The sequence below is a fragment of the Athene cunicularia genome (assembly GCF_003259725.1).
Source record: "Athene cunicularia isolate RWA chromosome 27 unlocalized genomic scaffold, athCun1 chr27_part1, whole genome shotgun sequence".
NCBI classification, from domain to species: domain Eukaryota; kingdom Metazoa; phylum Chordata; class Aves; order Strigiformes; family Strigidae; genus Athene; species Athene cunicularia.
The window spans coordinates 2,928,881-2,954,209 of NW_020799138.1; the positions used below are offsets into that span (position 1 = coordinate 2,928,881).

Below are 25,329 nucleotides of genomic sequence, written 5' to 3' on the forward strand. Positions count from 1 at the left end.
TCCAGCACAGCGAAAGCAGAGCAGCAGCTCCATAGGAAAATAACCCCAGCAGAGGAGCCAGAGAAGCAGCAGAAGTTGCAGGCAAAGCAGAACATGCTACAGCTCTCTTGGGCTCCAAGACGATGCAGTGAGAGCTCAAGAACAGCAGCTTTAACAGCAGCACACGGGCTGTTCCAGGGTCTATCGATGACTGCTGCAACACTAAAACTGGCCTTTAATCTGCGGCACAGAGAATGGCACACTGCCACCTGCACTTCCTCTCCTCCAAAGCACAGATCTGGTCTTGCCACTGAAGAAACAATATGACCGTCGAGCAACAAAAACCCTTTATTTGTATTACACACAGCACAACTTTCTTTTGCGTTTCCACGCAAGCAGGAGGCTTCTGTTACCAACCTGCCTTTTAGCTCAAGAAATGACATTTTCCAGAGCCTAAAAATTCAAGCCAATAGATTCACGTAATAAAAACTGGGGGGAAAAAAAAATCAGTAAGAATCCATATACATCCATACCATCCAGATGTCCAGTTTTGGACAAGATACAGAGCACTAGGCAGAGATCAACACCAGAACAAGTGACATGACAGCTAACCATGCCAGCATTTCCTGGATATAATGCAATACACCCACACCCAAGCAATATTAAATCCAGAAGACATTGTTCCTAGTTTAGACTTCACTGTCCTGATAGAAAGAGCCACAGCAGTGTAGTATAGCCAACCTCTTTAGAGATTTTAAATCGTATTTGCTTTAGAACTGGATTTAAAGAAACATACCTAAAGTCACCTTCCCCTGAGCCACACACTATGCGCAGATTACCAGAAACAAGAGGCCGCAGAGGTTTTTAGCTGCATTTCTTTTGTGTGTTGGTCAGTGGTTTGTGCCTGATCATTTCTACCTTCAACCCAAGCCTCCAGACATTTTCCTCTCCCAGCCCCTGCTCAACCACCACCTACAAACAGGGCATGGTGAAGATTCAAGTCAGGACCACACACTCCATTTTTATGGAAAGCAGAATTACTATAGAGTTACTTTTGAGAGGGGCGAGTAGGAGGGGAGTCCAGGAGAAAACATGCCATCATACAAACCTAAGAGGTGACTCTCATGTTCACAAAGCAAATGTTACCACTGAACATGCCAAGTGGAAAGGAGAAAGGCCTCAAGCTCTGGGAAGGACCTCCTCAAGTAAAGGTAACTAAGTTTAAATTCCTCCCTCAGCAAAGGCAGGATTTTCAGGTTCTAACACACACAAGGAGGGTGTCAGGAAGCAGCGGGAGGTGGTTATTTCTAGTTTCACGAGACATTTTTTTTTGTTCTGGGACAACTTCAGTTGTCTGGTTCTCATCTGTTCTGGAATAGCACAAAAGTGCCACGCATGTACTTGTTTCATGTGCAGGGGGTTCTATTGCATCAGCTTGTTAACTCATTTATTCTTATTTGTTCATATTTTACATTAACAAATATTTCAGTTTTTAATTGACATAGCAACTAGCTATACCATGGCCTGGGAAAAGGCAACTACAGGGAAGGTTGTGGTCAGGGCCCGGGGAGGCCGGCATCTCAGGGGACCATGATGGCATTCAAAGCACTGCTGAAGTGACTGCGACACCGAAGACTAGGAGCTGAGTAAACAGACAGAGCCGTACCAGGGAAAAAAATAAAAAGCGTTTCAGCAAGTAGTGTAGATGAATTTTATACGGACTATTTCTGTCCTTTCCTAAGATAGTATGCTGGAAAAAAAATTATAAAGCTTGAAAATATTTGGAAATGTGGTTACTCGTTCCCTTGCCCTACCCTGGGACAGCGAAGCTTATCCTGTCCCAAATCACTGGTACGCTCAATGTGAGACTAACCAGTTTCCTCCACTTCTGCTGGGAGCTTATGTTCTCTCACATTTGTCTGAACTCCAGAGGCCTTATGTCTCCAGATTTTTGCTTTCTAAAATGTCTGGACAACACATTCGGTGGAGAAACAATTCAGGAGCCTTCAACTGTTACCAGTTATTTAAATATATTTTCAAGGAACCTGAGCTACACCAGCTAGAGTGGAAGTTCCCCACATAGCAAGCTACTCTGGGGTATTTCCTAGACAGTTCCCAGCTAAAGCAAAACACAGTAGGGAATCAGACATTATCATACTACCCATCTCCTCCTGGTCTCGTTACCAGCTGCCTTTTCCCCACTTGATGAAGATCTACCCCATTAATCCACCTTGATGAATCAAGAACATTTACAGACCAAGGCCTGGAGTAAAGAACTCACCACAGCAAAATCCAAATGCAAACCTCAGCTCCTGCTCTCCATCAGTACAATCTCCACATGAAGAGCCAATAAACCAGTCCAGCTACTCTCCTGCAAGGTAAAATGAAGATGTTGCTATTTTTTACACACTAACAAGAAGGACAGAGCCATTCTACCTCTCTCTGAAGAGTGAAAATGGATGAACGTGACCTTCCTCAGAGGCAGCCTTGTAGAGGACACACACTTACCTGACCTAAGAAGCAATGCTTCACAAATAGGACACTTCTCCATCTGTCCCAAAGAATAAATCCCTGAAAGGAAAAATTTCCTCCTTCAGTTAAGGTCCTTGGTTAGAAGGAAAACTAGTTAATTGTCTTACTCACTTATCCTGAGGTACCACTTACCCAGGAAGTAAGAAACACTGTATTGCAAACAACCACCAAAAAGGCTTTCATATAAATGATAATTTTATTGTAAATAAAACGATACATTGGCCTGGCTTTGCACTGCAAGCCCCCGGTCGGTATATATAGACTACTGGTTCAAGGTCTTCTGCACAATCCAGGTTAAAGCAACTTCTCCCTGCTCTGCACAGTTTCTTTCAGACAGGTATTGACAGACAATAAAGTCCATTTCCTCATTTCTGAACTGCCCCCTAGGCACATTTACCTTTTCTAACTGGGAGATTCAGAGCTGCTCAGTGAGATTTGCACCTAAACAAGGCTGGGGTTTAAAGATCTGAAGCCCAAACACTATTAAACCACAGAGGACACCTCTTTTTTTTCTGAAAATGAAAGACAGACTGAACACTCCCAGCTCCAAGGGAAGGTACCAAGGTGACAGCCACAGGACTGTACATATTCAAATATATGAAACCTTTCCATTCAGCAGCTATTAACTTAAACACCAATTACTGTGCTCTCATTCAGCCTCCCTGTACAGCTCTAAGTATCTGACTTTTGCCTACCAGAGAAAATGTGTACAGCAAGGATGTATGTATTTACTAAGGTTTCACAAGTTATCCTGGCTCACTGGCACATGGAAATAACATGTGTCACCTGAGCAGGTACCAATTTCCCTCTTGGGCTATTTGGTTTTGTAACTAATGGCAATGGGAACTGTTTGGAGCATCTTCAAGTCCTTTGGAATACTATTCCAAAAATATGAAAACAGAAAATCCAAATTGCTGCAACCTACCGCCACTAGAATAGGCAAAGATCAGATTTACTGGAGAACAAGCAAATAACCTGGAATGCACAGAATCGTCACACCAAGACCAAAATGCCAAGAGTTTGTTTCCTAACAAGCTCAGGGACAGCCAAATCCCCCATTCCCCCAAGTTCTCTGATGGGAATATCAGATTTCTTCCTGCTGTTTCCGGCTTATAGGAACTCCCATAAGGTATTTTTCTTCAAACAGAATATTCTCAATTTCTGCAGCACCTTCCATCAAGGATCCCAATACTCAATATTCACTATATATCCCTCCCTGGAAGGAACAGCAGAAAACACAACATGACATTTGGAATGGACACAATAGCTTATTGTTAGCCTGGCACTCCCTCCTCCACTCTCCCCTAAATGAGTTTATCCCCATTTTTTTTCCAATTCTGCCAGGACAAAGAGGCCAGCTGTAATTCAATTTAGAAGTATAATTACATTTATGTCCACTTGAAACTTTTTTGCTGCCAGGGCCATGTTAAGAGACTGTAGTATAAGTATCGGCCCCAAACTTATTCACCGCAGCAGTGGACTTGGGAATCCAGATCTTCCTTTTCCATAATCAAGAGGGCTGTGAGGAAACAAAGAACACATTTTGGCTTGGCTCTACTCATTATAAACCATCAGCAAATTCTCTGCAAAACCAGCTGCTTTTTTTCCTTTTTAAATTCATAAAGGCGTCAAATTTATTTCCCATCCTCCCCCCTACCCCGTAACAGTCGAGTCGATATATATAAAAATCACCAAATATGATCTTTTACGATATAAATAAAAAAAAAAAGTATGAGGCATCACTGTTTACATGATGTAAAAAGAGCTAAAAAAGAGCGATATAAACTACATTCATAAAAGTGCATCTCCAAACATACAAGTAATGCTTTGGCTTGTTCCTGTGCCAAACGGGTGGCATTGGGTCAGGTACTGGAATATAAGAAGTCCAAGCTGGCACCCCATGCTCTCTGTCACTGTACAATTGCTATTTACTTTCATTAATACAGACTGGAATACAAGTGTATACACAGAGTAGGCACATTTCAGCATAGGTGGTGGGAAGGACCAGAAGCTCTGGCGGGGAGAGGACTGAGCCCATCAGTCCGTGATGCTCTTTGCTCTGCTCTGTAACAGCCTTCCATGATGTATATGAGGTAAAAGCCACAACAGATCCTGAGGATTTAGTTGCTTTGAAACATTAAAAGTTACACCGTTTCCTCATGCCCTATTCTCTCCCGAAACACAACGTGTGGGATAGCAAGGAAAGACCACGGAAGGAGGTCTCAATTTGGTGAGGACAAGCCAAGGGTAGAGAGAAACCTCTGCAGACAGGATCACTGCACTCTTGATTGCTGCTGTACATCTGCAAGGTAAAGTGTGATGAATAAAAGATTCCAATCTTTGGTATATTTAGGTGCTAGCTGCAAGGCCTGAAGAGTGCTACTGGGCCCCACAGGAGTGCTGACCACCCTACTTCTGTCATCAAGACTACAGGAATGATTTCACATTCCTCTGCAGCATACAAAGCCATTTACACCATGGAAAAGTGGCGTAAAATGCTCCCTAAAACAGAGTAGAAGTGTCACGTCCTTGCTTCCCTTCGGTGCAAGCAACAGTGAAGCACAGGCCAAAAACCAGGCCACGTGTCTTAACAATTTGGAGTCAAGTTTCAGGTTTGGAAAAGATCAATAGAAGTGCTCTCACTAGAATTAAATAAATTATGGAACAAGGGCTTTCATAAGAGATAACCCCCCTAAGTGCCTGCAACCTAAACAGTGCATCCTTGTAGTAGTGCGGGAGAGCCTAAAAGTGAAACCAACACTAGCTTGCTTTCACCGATTACACATTGCTCTGAGCTTGGCACAGAAAAAACACTTCAGATTGTTAAACCCTTTCAGGGCTTTTGGGTGTTTGGGGTTTTTTTAGGGCTCTTTTTTCTTTTAATTCAACACAGTATTTATCATGTGTTCAAGGAGCTTGGTTTCATTAAAACTTGCCTTATCCTATTAGCAGTCACTTAAAACCAGTTAATTTTACTGCATTATGAAAGCAATTTTCAAGTTTTTATGGGGGAGAAGAGTGGAGGTATGTGGAGCCTTAATATGGTTTCCAACACAAGAGCAGAACACCCTTAGCACTGCTCTAAAAAGCGGTATTTTAACCAATTATACATTTGCAGTTTCATTTCACACAGATAAGTTTTACTCCATGAATCCCCAGCACTTAAAAACCGCTGCTCTTTTACGAGTGAAGTAAGAACTATTAGTGCCCAAATCAGCATACAGTATTTGAGGCTGGTAAGCCATCAGGAACTCAGCTCTCAGAGATGTGGTACCTTTCAAATGCAAAGTCCCTTGGATACATTTTGCTGGTACCTACATGGGGATCTCCAGTTAATTTTAAAAATGTGCTAGCATTACAAATGTTCTCTCTGGTTCACTGTTTGACTTAACTAGTACAAAAGCTTATTTGAATAGGGCCATAACATTTTATGGAAATCTTAAATGAATACGTGCACACCTGTAAAACAAAACACACACATTGAAGGGTTGAGCTTGATTCTACCTCACGGTGCACAACTAGTGTCCAGCAAATTCTCCCCATGAAAACCTCAATTTTCCATTAGGCCAGGTCCTCAGAGAAACACATAAGCTTTTCCTGAAGTAAACTCCTGGGCAGCAGATGAACTATCTTTGGTTTAAGGGATAGTAAGAGGTTACCAGCCAAAAAGACAGGTGCAACAGAAAGCTGTTCCGCAGAACTCCCTTCCAGATGGGTTTTCATTTAGACTCAGCAGTCCCAGGGAGATGAAGCAGGAGCACAGATTTGCTGGCTATGAGGACATAAACTAACCAACACTGTCTTAGTGCTAGGACAGATCAAGCCTTGGAAATCAAGCTCTGGATTTTCTAACATCAGTGGGAGAGCCCTAATCTTCGGCCCTGGAGTGATTGCATTCTGCTGAAACTTTTGATTATCCTGACATTTAGCTAGAAAGACTTCCCTCACCCCCACCCCAAAATCCATGGTTTCATTATAAAATAACACTATTCACATACTTTTGAATCAATATTTTCTGAACACCTTCAGATGCTGAATACTTAAGGAGAAAAATATATAATTATATAGCGAGCGCATGCTCAATGACACATGGCTTTTTGCTGGATTCTTGTAATATAGATGCCTCTAAAGCCCTAGCAGTCTGGAAAAGTGACCCACACGTAGAGAGCTGGTCTGGATGGCTGTTGCACATTTCTGTTCTGAAGAGTGTAGCTCTTCCAGTTCCCACTTTGGTTCAGATTTCTTCTATGTTCAACCAGTGAGACACTTCTTACATTCCCATTCTTGGGCCTGCAGAAAGCATGCAGCCAGCTGCAATTTCACATCAAGGTAACTAGGGCAAAAATGCAGCTCTGTTTGGACAGCTGTCGGTAGAATAAACTTTAGTCCAGCAAACAAAGGTATCAGGCACAATAGTAGACCCTAGGTTCCTTGGCAATTTCCCCAAAGGACTAGGACAGCTGAGTTGGCATTTTGAAGATGCAGCACCACAACGGGCAGTTGCAACTGGACCAGACGGGGCACTGAAAGCCCAGCAGGAGCTGCTAGCAAGGGAGGTAATTCAGTACGGGAGCTGTGCAAACTGATGTCTGAGCAGCTCTTCAGCAGAGGGTCTGTGTCTGGCTTCCACAAAGATCTGCTTTAGAAAGTCCCGGCAATGTTCTGATATGTGGGAGGGGAGCTGGGGGTTGGTTGGTTGGGTGGCGATTTTGAAAATGGCTGCCATGGCTTCGTACTCTGCCCAGGGTGGTTTCTCTGTCAGCATTTCCACAACAGTACAACCGAGGCTCCTGGAAGAGCAGACAGGAAAATAAAAAAAACCAAAAAAGTGAGAATTGACTCACACAATAATGCACAGTGTTCAGAGAAAACTTCCAAGCAGCCAACATCAAGGTACAGCTCTGCTCTGAAAACAGCTGTAAAATGGCTTTGTGCTCAGCAAACCCCATGCGTGCACAGATCCTGAGCCAGACCTGCCAGCGTCGCTGCTGTTACTACTGTCGGGCTAGCAGTGAAGTGCTGAGACAGGGAGGCTGGTTGCCACCGTGGTTCTCACTGCACCGAGAACTGTGAAGTGCCATCTGTCCAGCTCTCCTTCGCTCGAACTCTGCTCTCAGTAAACATTTGCATTAACAACCGGAACAAGAGGTGCACACGAGATGTCCCTAAAGGCACCGTTCAACCTCAGTGGTACTTCGGGTGTTGCTGTTACTGTTAATATCTCAAAGGCACTCGCTGAGTTGCAAGGTAGAAAACATAATTTTTAATCAAGGTCCGGTGAGTCAAGAGCTGGTTGACCCCACAAAGCCATTTCAGCAAAATCCCTTTTCAGTGCACAGCCTCAGAATGCCCATGTGAGGAAAAAAAAGCCCTAATAGCTCCACTTCACAAGAAACCAACCATCGTAGGCAGTCAAAAAATAATTAAATTCTTAACAGCTCCAAACTGAGAAGACAGTAAATTAAAACGCCAGTAGGGCAGATGCATCATTACGTTAAGGCAAAACTCCTAGTAAAGTTAATGGGGCTCTGCAGCTACTTCAAGGCAAGAATGTGATTACGGGGAGGGACATGGCTGAGCCACCTTTCTGAAGCAAACGTGACACCAATACTTTCACAGGGAAGATGGGTTTCTGTGGTACTGCAGTGATTGTTTTTTGTTCAAAAAGGATTAATTGCTTCCTCCGGGCCATAGATTAAGCAAAAGCAGTTAGTGAACTTCTAATATACAGTCCTGTGTTTTGATCACATCGTTCCATTAAAAAGGCAAAACTGCCTCGTCTACCTTTAAACTAAACCCTCTTTTGAAGTGAAGAGCAAAGAAAAGACATTTTCAGAGGCAGACTTGCATCAATTGCCAAGACAAGGAAGGAAAGGAATTAAATCCAGTGAATATGCAAGAAATGACTTCTTGACAAGGTTTAAAATCCAACGTGAAAATTTTACACTGGTTTCCAGCCATTTAAGACTTACTAGAAGAGAGTACAGAAAATGCAAACCATGTGTGCTGAAGTGCTGGGGGTTTGCTCAAGAGCAAGCAGGGATATATTATTGTTTAGACTGATTTATACCGTTTAAGCAGATCCGGTTTCTTTAAGATATTCAGCAAACAGCAGGAATGTTTTTCATGTCAAGTCACTCCAGCAATAACAAATAGCTCACATATTCTGCTATTTAGGAAAAAGAAAATTGGAGAGGGGCCCGCAGCAGTGGCGGAAAGCCAGGTGGCTAGATTTGTTACGTCTTTGAGCCTCTCGGCCATACGCATCCACCCTGGGACTAACGCTGCACTGGAAAATTCTGACCCCCCTAAATAATGATCGGGATTGTAGGAACTGGAGCCCAGCCAACAGCAGCGTCTCTTTGATGGAAATGGACCGATGTCAGCACCAAGAGGAAATCCACAACTGCATCAACCAAGGGGGAAGGGCACGTGCTCCATCCTCTCCCCAAGCATCCCAACTGGGAGAGTCTGCAGAACTTAACTCTTTGCATATGAGACACATTTTAGCTATGTTTCTACTCACTGCTTGTACAGGAAATAGCACAGGCTTTGCTTTACTGTGGAGAGACAAACATACCTTTTGTCGCTGTCACTGAGTTTAGTTTTATAACCTCACCTTTTTAAGGCCTCCAAAACAAACATTTTGACACAGGACCATTTTGCTCTTTCCTTTCGATAGAGGCTGTTTTTTGGCTATGCCAATAATAGCATGGCTACAGTTTCCATTCATGCATACTTCAGATCACCTCTGATTTGACCTGTATCTTTTGTGTTATTCCAGGTTTGGGCATCTTTCCTTTAAAGCTCAAATTCTATTCCTTTCATTTCCAGTGTGTTATAAGCATACCTCTCATTTTATAACCAAACAAATGGACTCTCCCTAAACAACCTTCAGCCTCTCTTATGAGGGACAGAAGAAGGATGGAAACCTCACACCACTCAAAACAGAAAAATCAGCTATCAGTTCGAGAGAGGAACAAGTGGAAATTGTTCCCGAAAAACTAAACAAGCGGTTGTGTGTTGACACTGTAAAGCACAGCCTGCAGCAGGTCATGTCTTAAGTTCAAATCAACTGCTTCAGTTCGCCTTAAACTTTTGATCCAGACAAAAATCTGAATTTTGATATACAGACAACCATGTATGTGTCTTATCTTGCTCCAGCAAAGCTGTAAATTGATCTATGGACAGAAAGTTAAAGCCTCACCATACGTCTGCTTTTCTCCCATAGCCTTCTCCGCTGATCACCTCCGGGCTCATCCAATATGGCGTGCCAGTGACAGAGCGGATGCCTGTTCCAGACATACAGATTGTCTGCAGCCGTTTGCTGGCCCCAAAGTCCCCAAGCTTCACATTCCCAGCAGAGTCACGGAGAATATTGGCTCCTGGACAAAAAACAAAGAATGGAGACAGCTGTTTTCATGCAATCCAGCTGTTGGATCCACAGCCTACAGAGCTGATATCCAACCCAGAAATACCCATGCTCATGGTATGGCTTTCTCCCCATTAAGCCTCAGGTGACCTGCTCAACATCATTTCTATAATTCAGGCTGTAGACAAGCCAATTGCTAATGGCTGCAAATGGGAAAAACTTCAGGGGAAAAACACAAGGAAGTGAAGGGGGAAGGGAAATGAGAGCTGAGTCAGCACTGTCATTGTTACACTGCCTGTAAACAGCTCAGCCTATGCAGGGCCCCCAGGCCAATGGCTTAGATAGTACATAGCTGTGTGGAAAAGGATTTTATTGGGATGCTGCTTTGGTGAGTATAACCATTGCTTTCTGGTCAGCTGGGTAACAGATGTAGCTAATTAAACCACTTTGAACTCCTACAATAAACAAGTCAATCTCCACTTTACTTGGTCAGAGGTCCCTGCACACGAAGCACCAGGGAAAAAAGCAAACTTAAGAGCTTAGCTTGTATGTGGACACGAACGAAGGCTTAGACACCAAACCCAATTCTTCCTTCAAAGCTGCAACGAGATCAAGAACCCTGTGTTGCCATTATCTGGTACATGCCTATGTGAAATCCTTCCACACTCAGATAAAAAGCACTTGTGCTGGGAGAGAAATTTATCACTTATCACTTCACTTCCCCACTGGAAGAGCTGAATTCAAAATAACAAGTCTGTCCATCCAGCACCCTGGAGGCAAGTTAACAGTTTGCCTTAGATAGGTGCAAACTAATGAATAACCTACCAGGTAGGAAATAGTTTGGTAAAGAGCACCACATGAGCAGTATACAAGGTATTATTCAAGAATCAGCAGCTCATTTCCCTTTGCCAGCCTAGAGGGGATGCAATGAAGATTTATAGGCAGGAACAAGACGGTATTTTTCCTGCAGCAAGCAAGCCTCCTGGTCCCTCTAGAGCACAGAAAAATTTGTGTGGTGTCTGCCACATCTGTTGACATTAACTCTTAGGGAGACTGGCTGGCTCCATGGGGTTATATTGGGAAACACTAATCACAGAGGCTCTACATGGAAGCCTGGAGGTTTCTTATGAAGAGGACGCAGGACAGTCACAAGAGCCTGAGGTAAGCAGGACTGTCAAGAGCAGGCATGGAGCTCTTATGGGAATCAGTATGCCTACCACCTGAGAAATAGTACTTTGGCCAAGCAGAGAGGAAATCAGAAGGAAATCCACAGGAAAATGCCCATGCCTTAGGGGTATGGTGAAAGCCAGGTGGCAACTCAGTCCCATTTTGCTGGGGTGTGAGAGAAAGATGAGGAGTTACAGAGAAGTGTTTCTAAGAATGACAGACTTTCAGTCTTCCTTACTATAACCAACTGCCAGGCTCTGAGGTCCTGTAGAGAGAACAGCCCAACTTCCCTTACCCAGCTCAGAACACGACCTTCCCTAAGCCCTGCACATGGATATAACACCAAAAAGTCTTAAGAACTGAGCAAAGCAATGTTCAGAAGCCACGGCCAGGATACTGAAATCTTAACACTTGGTTTCTTTTTTCCAGAGTTCCTTTAGCACATGGTATATATAAAAATCACCAGCTGATCTCACCCTTTATGTCCCTGTGCACAATCATGTTGCTGTGAAGGTACGAGACTCCCTCGAGAATCTGGCGAGTGTATTTCCGGGTTACATTTTCCGTGAGAGCACCATACGCCTTCAGCTGGTCTTTCACTGACCCCTGCACCAAGAGCAAACAGAAGAGATTGGCAAAGAATGATAAACCACAAATCTTGCAGCCTTCATTCAATTCCCACGAGCTGTGACTCTTGTTATACACCCAACTGTCACGGTGATGAATTCTGGCCTCTTCTACAGCCTTTTTGTGAGGCTCTTGGAGCATCTTGCCCTAAGAAGCCCCTTTTAAGAAAAGCAAGGGCATGCTTTATGGCAAAAATAGCTTAAGGAGGTTCTGGCTGCTTCCTCCATCCCTGAGCTGTGCTGGTACCACTGTTTGTGAAGACAAGTAATAAAATAGTTCAGCAGACTGATCTGGGTCAAAAGCCTCCCTTTTCGCTGGGTCAGTTTTTGCCTAATTTGCTGTGCTATATGACTCTGCTAACTCAGCCTGATTTACAGGTTGGCCAGAGTCCTGGTAGAACAAATTCAGACTGAAGAAAAGAACTGGCTTTCGTGACTAATGAAGATAATGTGTTTCAAGTACAAGACACTTAAGAAAAAAACACCAACCTGAAGAGGTGATTTTGGGCATAAATAAAAAGAATGTTGGTGGCATTATATATGATCCTATGATTATAACCTGGTATGAGAAAGGGACATACCTAAGAGGGTATAAGGTAGATTACATAGTTAGGGTAATCACAGCAACTAATAAATCAAGTAACAAAACGACCCCGCTCACTTTATGATCAGTGACCACGCTGCTTGTGTGGGCTCTTACCCCTGGCATGTACTCCATGAAGATAGTTAAGGTCTTCTCTGCTCGATCCCGTAAGCAGCCATAATACTGAACAATACGTTCATGCTGGAGATTCTTCAGCAGCTGAATTTCACACTCCAGGGCACTCACCTCCTATGATATTGAAGGAGAAAGTAAGGATCCAGCCCCAAGAAATATTCCACCCTAATAAATCTGTCCATATCACTGGTAGGATGAGACCACTACTACACTGAGGGAGTCTAATCCATGGCACTGGTTCACCTACTTCTTGGAAAGACAAACATGACCAACACTTCACATTAATCCGTACTGTATAATAAGCAGGTTTGTATTGGTGCAGAAGCTTTCATAGTTAGAACCACAGGCAGTATCATATATGGACTCAGTACCACAATTCTTGTCTGGATTCTGTCAGCTGAATGGCTTTAGAGAAGTTGGTTGAAAGCACTCCTCACTCACAATACATATAACCTTAGTTCTCACCACTAAGCTGAGAGCAGTGAGTGTTAATTTCAATTATGAAAAAGTTCTGAATACAGTTACTGAATTTCTAGGGATCCTTCTGTAGGAACCACAACCCCTTAGAGAGCAAGACTACAGGTACTAAGAGTTCCTACACTTCTTCTGTCATTCAGTCCTGTTCTGAGTCACACTGATGATTTTACTTGAATCACCCTCAGAAACGGCTTCCTTGCTTATTTACTTCAAAGAATCTGCAGCTATGCACACGAAACTGATTCTCTGCTTTATTCTTGCCACAGACAACAGGGTATCATAGCACAAATGCAAAAAGGCTATCCAACAATTTCAGCCTGAATCAGAGATGTTTGTTGCCCAGGAAGAGTATCAGGTTCTTGCTGAGTCCAGGGAATGAACAGGATGAACTTCAAAGGTACTGAAGCACAAGGATTTATGGAAAAAGGAATGATGGTTTCCCCCAGATTAGTCCCACTTAACTCTCTCCCTCCACTGGAAGGTGCCAGGTTCACTTCCCTCATGTTGGGAGAGGATGCAGCTCTTCAAGAGCAAGGACCTGGCTGCCACAGAAATGCATGGAACTAGATGAAGCTGCTTAATCAGGTCAACTGATAGTTTAAGGTTTGGAGTTTCAGTGCCTTCAAAATGCATTCCAGCCTGTTCTTCCTTGGCTCAGACTTACTGTCTGATTTACAACAGAGACATGGTATAACTTAGAACTTCCCAAGTTAGGACTTCTCTTGGCACCAACATCCCATATAAAATCAGAATAATTAAATCTTCACAGATCAGTTATTCCAGCTCAAAGTGAATTTGTTCAATATTGGGAAACTGGTACATTGATAAAACACTAGCAAAGAACCTAACAGCCATTCCAGCTGCGTCCACTGTGCAGGGAATCGTGTGCTAACCTATAATTTCAAGGTGCCCCTTCCCATCTCCACTATTTCTAATGTGTTGTCACGTCACCGTTCTTGATTGATTTACATACCACAGTTCAATTTGTTTTAAGGATAGGGATAATTCAGAAGCAGAAACCAGTAATTAATACACTTGATACAGGACCTACCATGTAAGGCCAGAAAGTGGGTTTTCCAAGTGCATGCAACTTTTTTTGTTTAAAAAAGAAAAAAAAGTTCTACTCTTTCTGGGTTTAGTTTCATTCACATCCATGTCTAACCAGGAACACAGGGCAGTCTAGTATTCCTCAAGTAACCTGGCAACAAACCAAAAAGCTGAGAAGGGAGAGCCAAAAATGAAGCCAGAAAATGGATTTTAGTTTCAGACTGAAGTTAATAATACAGAAAAGTGATTTTTAAATGATTCTTACTCCTCTCCATATGACTTGAAACCCTAGCACAAATTAAAGAAGATACTAGCTTTCAAGGACAAATACAGGCACTTTACAGGATCTCAAAGTCTGCATAAAGCATTTTAGAAGCTGTGATGAGAATTACCTTGCTTGTTTCAGGACTCTCTGGGTCAAACTGAACTTGCTTAGCTGCAAGCTCTCTGCCCGTGTCCACATCATAGCACAAATACACACGACCAAAGGCACCCTGGCCCAGCAGTTTTCCTCGTCGCCAGTTTATTGGAGCACTCGGAGCTAAAAATGAACAGAAACAATTGCTCTTTTCATTATACTGTTTAAAGACAATGGTGATCTTTTCAAAGATCAGTCCCCACCATGCTGGGATTGAAACAGATATTTTGCAGTTGAAGAAACAGATACGAGGCACTCTCCCAGTGTAAGGGAGTTAGTGGCAGAACTCTGAACAGAATCCAACCATTCAGACTCTCAGGACCTGCTGACTAGTGTCCCATTAAAGTGAAATATTTTGCAAAGATATATTATAGACAAGTTATTCAGTGAGGTTAATGAAATTTCATTTAACCAGCAGAGTGGATTCTACAACATCACTATCTTAAGAGGTGGCGCAGCAATTAAACAGCATCTTCCAAGCCTTGATCTGTAGTTACCACATGCAGCAGATGAAGAAAAGCTGGATCAGCCAGGCTAAATCAATCCTACCCAGCTAGGAATGATTGTTAAGATTCTGGGACAACCTGAAGGACATTAATTCAGAGTTATCTGCCAACCATTGGTTAGTTTGGGGTTCCTTCTCCTGAGGGAAGGATTACACTACAAGGCTATCTCTACAGCAGAAAAATCAGAAGTCATAATTCCCTACTAGAAACTGGTAAGATAGGGGCCATAATGTAAGCACAGTGCAGGTATCTCCTTTACCTGCTGAACAACCAGACTCTAATAAAAATATAGAACCAGCTAAAGCAGCCACCTCCAACACCCCAGCAGGAGGTTATGTCAGCAGGGAATTATGAGTTCTCATTGTTCTACTGCGCTGGCGAGCGCACTGCACAAGCAGCAGTCTCCTGACCCTGAGATTAACACCTGAGCCCAGTTTTACAGACTGAATACCAAAACATATTACTCAAAGACCAGTGCTTTAGCTCTAACTTTGAACACGATACTACCAGACTCATGCAGTGCAATGCATCCAATTATGTTGTATTTAACAAGAAACTCTAAAAACAAAGACAGGAACCAACCATCTGGACAGTGTGAAAATACAGAAGAGCTGAGAGATCAGCTTTGCCATGTCTAATTTAATCAGATTTACTGGCAGTTGGTGTTTTAGTGTGTTGCTTACTATGCTGCATTAATGTCTTCATTTTGATCCTTAAATTACTCGATGGGATATCTGAAGTTCATCAGTAATGATTTATGTTTCATTTCTTTTTTTATAATATAAAGTTCCCTAAAAACCAAAGCTGGAATGCTATTAATACAGAATTAAATCTTTCTACTAAGAAGCAAGGGAAATAAATACAACCCTTAACTAGTAAAATAACTGTAATCCACAAGCCTGACTACAAATGTTAACGCACCAGGAAAATAAACAAGCTTGTCTGACTGTTTTAAGAACCCTGTAGATCATCTAGATCCAATCAAGTTACAAGTTTTTTTTTCTACTTAGCTGAATTTCTAATGCTTTCTAAAAGAGAGGCCAGCTCCCAGTGCAAGACTACATATTCTTAGAAGAAAAAGAGGACCTGTCTTTAGATGAGACAGACTGGTCTCAAAATACAGCCATGTAATTATGTGGTTTTGAATGGCAATATATTGGGTCTGGAGTGCATCTCTAAAAGCCTTTCCTGCCCATAACCCCAGGCCTTTCCTCAGTTATCACCAGGGTGACTGCTTACATTTGGTGGGAATGTTCCTCTCCTGCACACCAAGGGCATTTTCGCTGTCGGCACTCCGCAGGCGCCCCCGGGGGTCCAGGTACTGCAATGCCAGGCCCAGGTTTTCTCCGTTGGTGCTTAAGGAACGACTTGAAGGGACCAAAGTGAAAAGATTCCCCTGATGACGCCGTATCCGAGGAAATGTCCTCCGGCCTGCAGAAAAAAAAAAAAATTTAAATAACATGTTGACAAGTGGAAGGTAATGGTTGGAGGTTGAGCAACAAAGAGAAGCTAGAGAAAAAATGTGTTCGGATCTGTTCTCATGGAGTAGAATCTACTGTCAAGCAGACAAGATGCAAAAATATAACAGTTCAGGGCTGATGCTGCTTGAGTTCAGCACAGCTTTGGATCACTCTCGAAGTAGAAGGGAGAGAATACTTTGTAATGCCCTCAGTGCAGTAGTGCAAGGTCTAAGCTTGCCTTCCAAAGCAGAAATCTGATTTACAGGTTACCACACAAGCTCCAAGGCTTGTTAACAACTACACAGATAGAACGATTTTCTAGATAATGTGCCTGGACTTGCGAATAAAATCCATAAAACAAAGATTACGACCTCTTATGAAACTTTGAGAAATTAATTTGCACAAAGCCATCTGATGAGCAGAGATGTGATTCTTTATGTCACTGGTATATTTAAGAGACCCAGAAGCAAGTTTGCATTGTGAATAAGCAAAGCATAATGAATCCCTGAGGTAGGAACCCACTATATATGGCCAAGGCTAATAACTACGTCCACTGCTCAACCCCAGCCATCACTGATCAGCCTGGATATCCCCCCAAAAGGGTAAAATAAACAAAGAATTCCAAACAGCTATCATGGGTTGCTATGAAAATGTGGCATTGTGCATGACAGAATTAACTCAAGCACTAACTGCAAGGACCAGGGCATTTCCAGACTCTTCAACTAGGAGTTACACTCACCCTGGAGGTTATCATTGCCTCACCTTCTTTTTTAAGCCTGGAATCAAAGGTCTGACCAACTCACCATCGTTGTAGTCTTTGTGCTGCATGGAGACATTGTAGCGCCGAGGGTAGGTCCCACCTTTCCCCGCTTTGTCGTAGATTTGATTCTCACGGTCTGGAATGAGATGCAAAGAGAGAGGTGAGGCTTCTTCAAAAAGTTTATGTTCTAATGACAGAATTTTCCTGTAACAGCAGGTTTTTTAGGAAGAGGTAGTAACTGATTTCATAGCTCTTCAACCAACACATCCCCAGTTTTTGTATTTATACAATCCCAGCAAGCATGGAGGGTAGTCAGCAAACAGCAGAAAATGTCTGGATCAAATAATCTTTATACCGGACACAGACATACCTGAGAACTCCTGTCTATTATCAGGAAAGCTTTGTGCCCTTGACATCCGTGACTTCCGAAAAGAAGGACTATTAAAGAAAGAAGGCAAGAGTAAGTTCTGCTATCTACTAGAGTGAAACCTAGAAGGACTTTAAATAGAAGCTAATATATCTGCACACTGGTAACAGCGATTCTCAAATCCATGTCCCTGCAATAATTTCACGCTATGTCTGCAAAGCTACAGTCAGGCTAAGCCCCAGTAACCACACCATCTCCCAGTGGACAGTCAGCTTTTCTGTTCAGTTTGTGCCATTTATTCAGCGGTTCTCCAGTCTGTGGAATAAGACCCAGTGCTTCCTTCAGTCACACGTAGTGGAAGGTTAAAACCAAGGCTAAGAGCAGAACAGGGTTCTGCTTGCAGCATACTGCTCACAGGGCAGTAGAGAACAGGGGCTACTGCCCCAGTGATTTAGCATGAAGGGTAAGACTTCCTCTCATGAAAACTTCTGTGCACTTTCCTCTCTACCAGCAGCAGATGAGCCTAAACACAAACATTGCTTACAGCCATCATGTTTCTCCTCTGCCTTGTCTGGCAGGTCTTTAACATCTCTTAGAAGATTACAGTAACTCCATCTGTGCCAAAGCCATGTTATTAGCACTTTTTTTTTTTGTTAACCAGTGTAAATGGAGTAAACCTGACAAAGCTTTCAGACTCCCAAAGAAGTCTCCTTTCCTACTACCCAAAAAACAGCTTCCCCACATGATGCTCACTCCTACAAGGAATAACCAGAAAGGCTTTTTTTTTTTTGTTTTACTCCCTTGCTCCACTTAGGGCACGGAGAGGGGAGAGAAGGACAGGTAACAAATTAGCAGAAATCAGCTTGGAGGAATGTTAAGAACATGGTGAAGCCCAATATTACAGGTGCTGGGAAGCCACAGTTGTTCAAGTTAAGGGGACCTGTGGCTGCCCAGCAATACCTCCAGCAACACCTACAGCCAAGGGAAGAAAAAGATCTAGAGCATCTAGACTAGAACAAAATCCTCACCAAAGGAAGAGCCTCCCTATTTACCTTTGGAATGAATATTATATCTTGCAGGACGCAGGAATCTAGTGTAAAGATATACTTCTTTAACCTTAGAATAGTTTCTTGGGTTTTTTTAATAGGAACAAGTAGAGCCTTGTCTAAAAGAGATTTAAATACCCTGCAGCCAGATGTTCTCAGAGTCTAGGCTCCACACAGACTGCATGCTTTAGAGCTTTGTGTTTATAACATACAGGTACTGAAGCACCAGTTTGTTGGTGTATGGTTTTGCCAAAAAATAAAACAGCCTTAAGACACAGTTAATTCTCTCTAAGAAATATATTAGGATATAGGTAGGATATGACTTCCTATTACTCTCCAAGAAAATTTATGAGATGGAAAACAGACTTTAGCTTATGTACAACTGGCATTTCAATTTGAGCACATAAGTTCCTACCAGCCTGTACATTTGTACCTGTCTGCTGACCTGTCCAAGGACTGACAGCTCCCTGACACCGAGTTTTCAGCACTGCTTAAAGGGTCCAGCATCTGCAACACAGAGAAAAATCACATGGCAACATCTGTTCAGTCTAATGCCTAAAAGACGCCGTGCAAGAGGATCAGTGCTGCTTGCCTGCAGGACATCCGGATGAAGAGGGGAGTCTAGAGCTATCTAGAATGTACATCGTTCCTTTATCTCCCACAGAAATTGTTAAGGACACATCAATTTTGAGACACTGCTTTAGGTGTTGGAGAACTGTGCTGTGAAAAATGAAAACTTAAGTCAGTCCTGTGCTGCGTTTTGATCCCAACTGACTGCAGGAACAGAGTCTCTGCTGGTGCTACTGCATCACTGCCTCCACCTGCAAGTTGCCCTTTGGCCTTACTTCCTACTTTTTTGAATGGAGAGCACAGTTTCAAATGCAAGAGGGTCACACAAACCTGGTAATAGGAAACCTGAGCGTACATGTGTAATGTGCACCAAAACTGCTCATTCAGAGGTGGGGAGACAATGCCCAAAACACATGGCAGCTGCTTCTGGCAGTCCTACAAAGGCTTTGATCTTGCACATCTACAAACAAGTCTGAAGTGTAGTTTAAATTAACAAAGCAGTACTAGTAGGTGCTAATGAAATGACAGCTAGTGATATTCTGGAGTGAAAAAACAAGGCCCAGAGAGCAGCAGTGAGTTCCTTCACAGTTGGACTTTCTTTTTTTCACCCTAATGCTCATACTTACACACTGTTCATTGGTTTCTGGGATGAATTCGCCTTCACTATTTATGCTGGTGTAGGAACCCTGCCGAGCAATGCGCTGTTGCCTCTCTGGAACGTACCCAGGAGGTGGTGAACTTCGGCCTGTGTTCTGGGAACCTGGGCCAGAAAGAAGGACATTTTTGATATTTATGCTTACTGAAATGAGACTGCACATCCATGTACACAAAAATCCAAATATTCACCTCTAATGCTAGACCTCTGTGATCACAGCAGTTCTGGAGTGAACCTTACAGTCTGGACAGAAACAGAATCGGGAGGTGCCATGTCAAAAAGCAAATCATTCAACAAGCACCTGTATTGTCATTTTAGACAGTACAAGATTATTGGTGAAGCTCCTAACAGAGCAGTCACCTATTTCTAACCTCTTCTGCTCAACCTTCTGAGCATGATTTCAGTATCTTAAGGAAAGCAGAGGACTCCAGGAATCCCTGGCTTTGGGGTGAACTTCACTTCACTGCTAATCTCCACTAAACAGAACACTTGTCAGGGCAACCAACCTCCTGTCTTGACTATAAGTTTGCCAACTAGTATCATTTACTTGAGTGACAGCACTATTCCTGCTAATCATCATCAGCTGAGCTAATTATACTGACACTGAGCAAATTCAGTATCACTTGGGAGCACTGTTACCTTTGCAAATAACCCCAAAATTTCTGTTTACTGTGCGAAAAATGAAACTGTGTGACTGGTTTGGGCAAAAACACATGGAGAACAATTCTGCAATCTCTGTTAATTACATAATAAGCTAGATGGACAGAGAGTATGTCTAGGGGCCAAAGGATGAGAAAATCATTTTACTCATCTGTTAATGGTATGACCTAAAAAGTTTCTGTTGTGCTACCTACTGAGAGAAACTTCACCCCTAGAATTTATTTGTTTCCTTGCAGATCTCAAAGATGATACTGTAGAAACAGGAAGATACAAAATCCTTTTTTTTGCAGTGACCTATCCACCTGCAACTCCCACCAAGTCACACTGTGAGCTCCAAGAAATGCTGTGGTCCAGCCAATCTACTCAAGGTCACACATGAAGTCAGAGGCAGCATTTTAAGATCAGCTCTCAAGCCGTGCTCTTTACAACGCTGTCTTTAATTAACTGTGTGTACTCAGGTGCTATGAAAGATGGGTAAAGATCAGCAAATACTCTCCCAAGGAAAATATTTTTTACAGAAGTTATTGTAATAAAGAATGACGCAAACATCGGCAGAAGCTAACTGAAAACCAGTGCACACACCTTTCAGAGGGCTGCGTAAGGAAAAAAAAACCCAACACTGGCATGGGGAGGGTGAACTACATGAAAAAAAAAAAAAAAAAAAAAAAAAAAAAAAAAAAAGAGAATCTATTGCTTAGAGCTACCACCTGATTTTCCAAGTAGCTCTGCAGGGCTCACGTGACATTATAAGCCAACTGGTGTGGAGATAAACAAGAGAGCGTGCTTTGGGGCTTCACTGAGTCACCGGAGCACACTTTCACTCTTTCCGATACAATGGCACTGCTGGCCAAAGGGAGCCCAAGTCCTGCTGGCATCAGCCCAGCTGCTATTGTGGAAAGGCCACCATCACTGGGCAGGAAAAGGAAGTCGGCACTAAATCAATGTATATCAAAGGAAGTGAGTGGAAAAAACACAAGTGCTGCCAGAATGCTTAACAACTTTTTTTTTTTTTTTTCCTAAATAGAAATTATCTTTACTTCCAAACCTCTGAATTGGTGACAGCAAGCTTGAGGCCCATCCACTTTAGAAGGCAGGAACTACACAGATATATCTCCTGCATGCAAACAGCTTTTGTTGAGTGCTGCTTTCAACCTTCATGGCGTGACGTGGTATGAATAGGAAAATGTCTATGCCCGAAGCACTAGGAAACAGGGGTACATTCCTTTTCCAAATCAAAAGATAGGAAAAGAGAAGGAAGAAGAAATTGATTCAAGGCTGAGCTATTGCCAAATTACTGTCAGACCTCTGACAGAACTGGAACTCTTCTGGACCTCTTAATAATGTAACAGTCTGGTACTTTGACATGTTCAGAAAATAAAACCAATGCTTTCTTGATTGATGAATGACAGGCTAATCAGAAAGTGTCCATAAGCTGGGATAAGAGGAAAGAGTCTGTACAACTGGGATACAGAAGGGGCCCCTTATTACTATACAGTTTACCCACGACAGACACTCGGTACAGTCTGTTAGCTTTGGCATCAGTATTTGGATACCTTAGAATGCCAATAAAGGAGAAGATTTTTTTTTTTTTAAATAAAATATCTTTGGCATTGAATTTGTCTGAAAAAAAGAAACGTCGTGTTCAGACGTGCATGGATACTGCTGCTTTCTTCATAGGACCAAGGAATGTTGCTCTTTTTATCCACATTAACTTCTAACTAGAGAGGATGGGAAAACTCTTTTTGTCCCAGTTTCAGTCACGTACCTCACAAGCTTTCAGCCTTCTTTGTTTGTTTGCTACATCATACAAGCAAACTGTACAAAAGGGGATCAGCAGACTCTAGACAGGATACAAACAGGTTTGCTAGACAAGTGTAGTATTGAGAACTACTGGTCTAGTTCTCAAGTCCTTCTGAGTCCTTCCTCCCTGAGCTTACTCTCCCAACTACCTTTGGTCAGAACAGCATGAATCTGAGCCCAGTTTAGACTCCCCAGTACGGAGACTGTCTATTCTAGTTTAATCAGATTTATCATTTGACACTATAGTTAGATTGCAAATACTGATCTAAAATCCTTGTAATGATTATGCCTCAAGTTTACACAGTTAATGAAACTGAAGAACTCCTCTTCCACAGAGAGAGCTAGTTTAGAAATTGGAAACAAAGCAACTCTGACATTCCCAGCTCCTAGTACTACCCTCATGATTTGCAGCACCTGTCATCAGAAGCACTAGGTCTGACAAGCCCTGAAATAGCTGTTGTAACTAACACAGCCATCCTCTGCTGCTGCTTCCAGCAAAATTTAGCTTTCTCACTTCTAAAGCAAAAATCATTTACACAGAACACTGGAGTCTCTAGCCTTTCATACTGCAAATCCCAATTATTGCCCACCTTCTTCCTGCTCTTTCACTGCTGAGTTTCACACCAAGGAGTCAGATTCTAAACCACAGACATTTTTTTCTTTTTTGGACCCGTGAGTCTCCGAAGCAGTTTCAGATGTTTTACTTTTTCATATAAAAAGTTAACAGCTTTGAGCATCCATCAACCACAGATTTGAATAGTACTGCATAGTTATACAGGGAGTTGTAACACAGATATTGGGCCAACTCGGACAAATCTACCAGAGATAGAAGTCACAAAAATTACAGGAGTCTTACATGGACCATTCCACTAAACATGAGTTCACTAAGCAAACAGCAACACAAAGGAAATGAGACAAAGGTACATATTACTCTGACTTTTCTCATTACCTTTTGTGCAGCTGAACCACTCACCTGTATTAGCCTTGTGCTCTACTCATCTGGTAACTACAAGAGTGAAAGGTTAGGGAACTCAGTATGTAGGGCACTGGTTGGATATGCAGTGGCAATTCCTGTGCTACTAGTAAAATGCTTGATTACAAGAGTGAGGACAGATTCCAAAGACCAACGTAAAAAAAAAAAAAAAAAAATCAAATCTAGGTTTCATGAACTGAAATTGCCAATCTAAATAAAAAGCTTAATGGACTCACGTAAGCTTTCCAAATTTCTAACCTCAATGGATCTGGCTTTAGGACATCCCCTTTAGCAGCTCCTCAGCTGTTCAACAACTTAGTAAGGAACTTTGAAACATTCTATTGTAAACATATTAAGAGCTTTTGAAAATTAACTGCCTTGTCCTAGAATAACCTTTCAATAAATGCTATACCATAAACACTAGTGCCCCAAACATAAATTTCACAAAATAAAGACAAGCAGGAGTGGCAAAAATACTCACTGACAGACAGATGCCTACTTCTGGGTTCTGGCTGCTGATAGGGTGTGCTCACATCCCCCACAGATTGGGAAGTTTTAATCCTGACTTGTTTGGGAAGTCCAGAATGGGGTGAAGAACTGGTCTGTTGGGTAAAAAAAAAAAAAAAAAAAAAAAAAAAAAAAAAGCCAGTTTCAAAATACCATTATGTTTAGTAGCAAGAAAGTAGCTCAGGAATAGTTCTGAAGTCTTAACTCTACAGAACACAAACAATGAAGGCAGCAGAAGAACAAGCTTTACAAATACGGTGTAAACCAGGAGTCAAACAACTAGAGCATGCCACCCTCCAGCCTCAAATCAAATGCAGGATTTACAAGTCTCAACGTTTGTCTTCCAGTAGCAGCTACCTATGAACCAAAAAGAAGGGGCTCATATTGCTCACTGAGACCAGAACATGGAAGAGCCTACAATTTCTATCAGCCACCGTGGCCAGCAGAGATATAAATTATGAATCTTGCACTCCTTCAGAAGCAGTTACATAGCAACCGGACTCCCCACAATCTTTAAAAAGTAAACTGATAATTCAGACTAAGTGAAAATAAATTGGAGAGATCTTAAGAGCACAAAGAGCTTGGAGATGCCAAGATGAATGCTGCCTGTGTTGCTTTTATTCATCTTTCCCTGAATTTACACAGACATAATCTAATTAAAGATCATTTTTGCACGGTGCCTTCATCTCATTCAAAGCAGGAAGAGGAATGAGAGGAGACATATCAAAGAATTTCTCCCCTATTTGCTGAGAAAGATAGAAGGGGTAACTCCAGCACGCTTTGTAGAAGGAGGACCTGCAGGAGGGTTTTACAATTTAGGGCAGTAGGATGCCATCCAGGAGAAGTGTTCCCCGCCTTGTGCAGCGGTTCTGCCATGAGAAACTGCAGGGCCACATCAGACTTCAGAAGGTGCTCACCTGGCAATATCGAGACTGCAGCTTCAGGCAGCTAACACCTCTGTGCTCTCTCCATGGATGATAGAGGGGACACGGGCTCTTAGCAGAGCACTGAGCAGGACACCAACTATCTGAGGATGGTGCACTAAGGTCTGAACATACGAAATACTGTGAATTGCCAACCTCCCCCGAGCAGATGAAATCCTATGCATGTCAAAGCAGGTGCTCAATACTAGTGGACACTTTCAATTTTAATCTTCTTGTCCCAAAGCACCCGGTTTTCCAAGAGGATATAATATTCCCTTCCTGATGTATTACAGAATTTAACTAATGTTAACTTATTTTACTGAGATGAAGAGAACCAAAGATACCCCAAGGAAATGAATTCTGACCTCTGAAAATTATTTGAATGTGACTGGCAAAGAAGGTGTGAGGTCACACAATCAAAAAAGTATCGAAGAGTTGCTCATTTAATAAGCACTTACCCTTGCACAGAGTAAGGAGGGAGCCTGATTTAAGTTACATAAACTCTACCATGAATAGATTCATGGAGATGAATAAAAGGAGCAGAGGTCACACCATTTATGTGGACAGTCTGGCTTTAGTACTCCAGGTGTTCAACTTAACCAGTTCTTCCCATTAGTTTCTAAACAGAAACAAAGGACTGACAACAGAAGTGAGTTGCTTGATATAAGAAAGCACAAATGAGCCACAGAAAGAGGCACAAGAAAATTAATATAAATGCTATTCACGAACACAGGCTCTCAGTACTAGTCATACAGCTACTGCTGTA

General features: G+C 42.4%; 1 protein-coding gene across 5 annotated transcripts in view; it reads right to left on the minus strand.

Annotated features, from left to right (window-relative positions):
• Positions 1–2,257: 2,257 nt before the first annotated feature.
• The window catches only part of MAP3K3 (mitogen-activated protein kinase kinase kinase 3), a 34,780-nt gene continuing 11,708 nt past the window's right edge, over positions 2,258–25,329 (minus strand). For 3 of the 5 annotated variants that reach the window (XM_026864642.1, XM_026864640.1, XM_026864638.1), the window contains exons 6-16: positions 23,615–23,735; positions 19,672–19,805; positions 18,909–18,982; positions 17,433–17,500; positions 17,106–17,198; positions 16,082–16,273; positions 14,311–14,459; positions 12,377–12,508; positions 11,527–11,656; positions 9,719–9,896; positions 5,386–7,301 (exon numbers count right to left, since the gene is read on the minus strand). In XM_026864642.1, the coding sequence (XP_026720443.1) occupies positions 7,073–7,301; positions 9,719–9,896; positions 11,527–11,656; positions 12,377–12,508; positions 14,311–14,459; positions 16,082–16,273; positions 17,106–17,198; positions 17,433–17,500; positions 18,909–18,982; positions 19,672–19,805; positions 23,615–23,735 (1,500 nt within the window). In that variant the 3' untranslated portion in view covers positions 5,386–7,072. Of the gene's footprint in view, positions 2,351–2,487; positions 2,551–5,385; positions 7,302–9,718; positions 9,897–11,526; positions 11,657–12,376; positions 12,509–14,310; positions 14,460–16,081; positions 16,274–17,105; positions 17,199–17,432; positions 17,501–18,908; positions 18,983–19,671; positions 19,806–23,614; positions 23,736–25,329 lie in introns of those variants that run through there. The other 2 variants (XR_003400006.1, XM_026864641.1) reach the window with 2 other exon arrangements.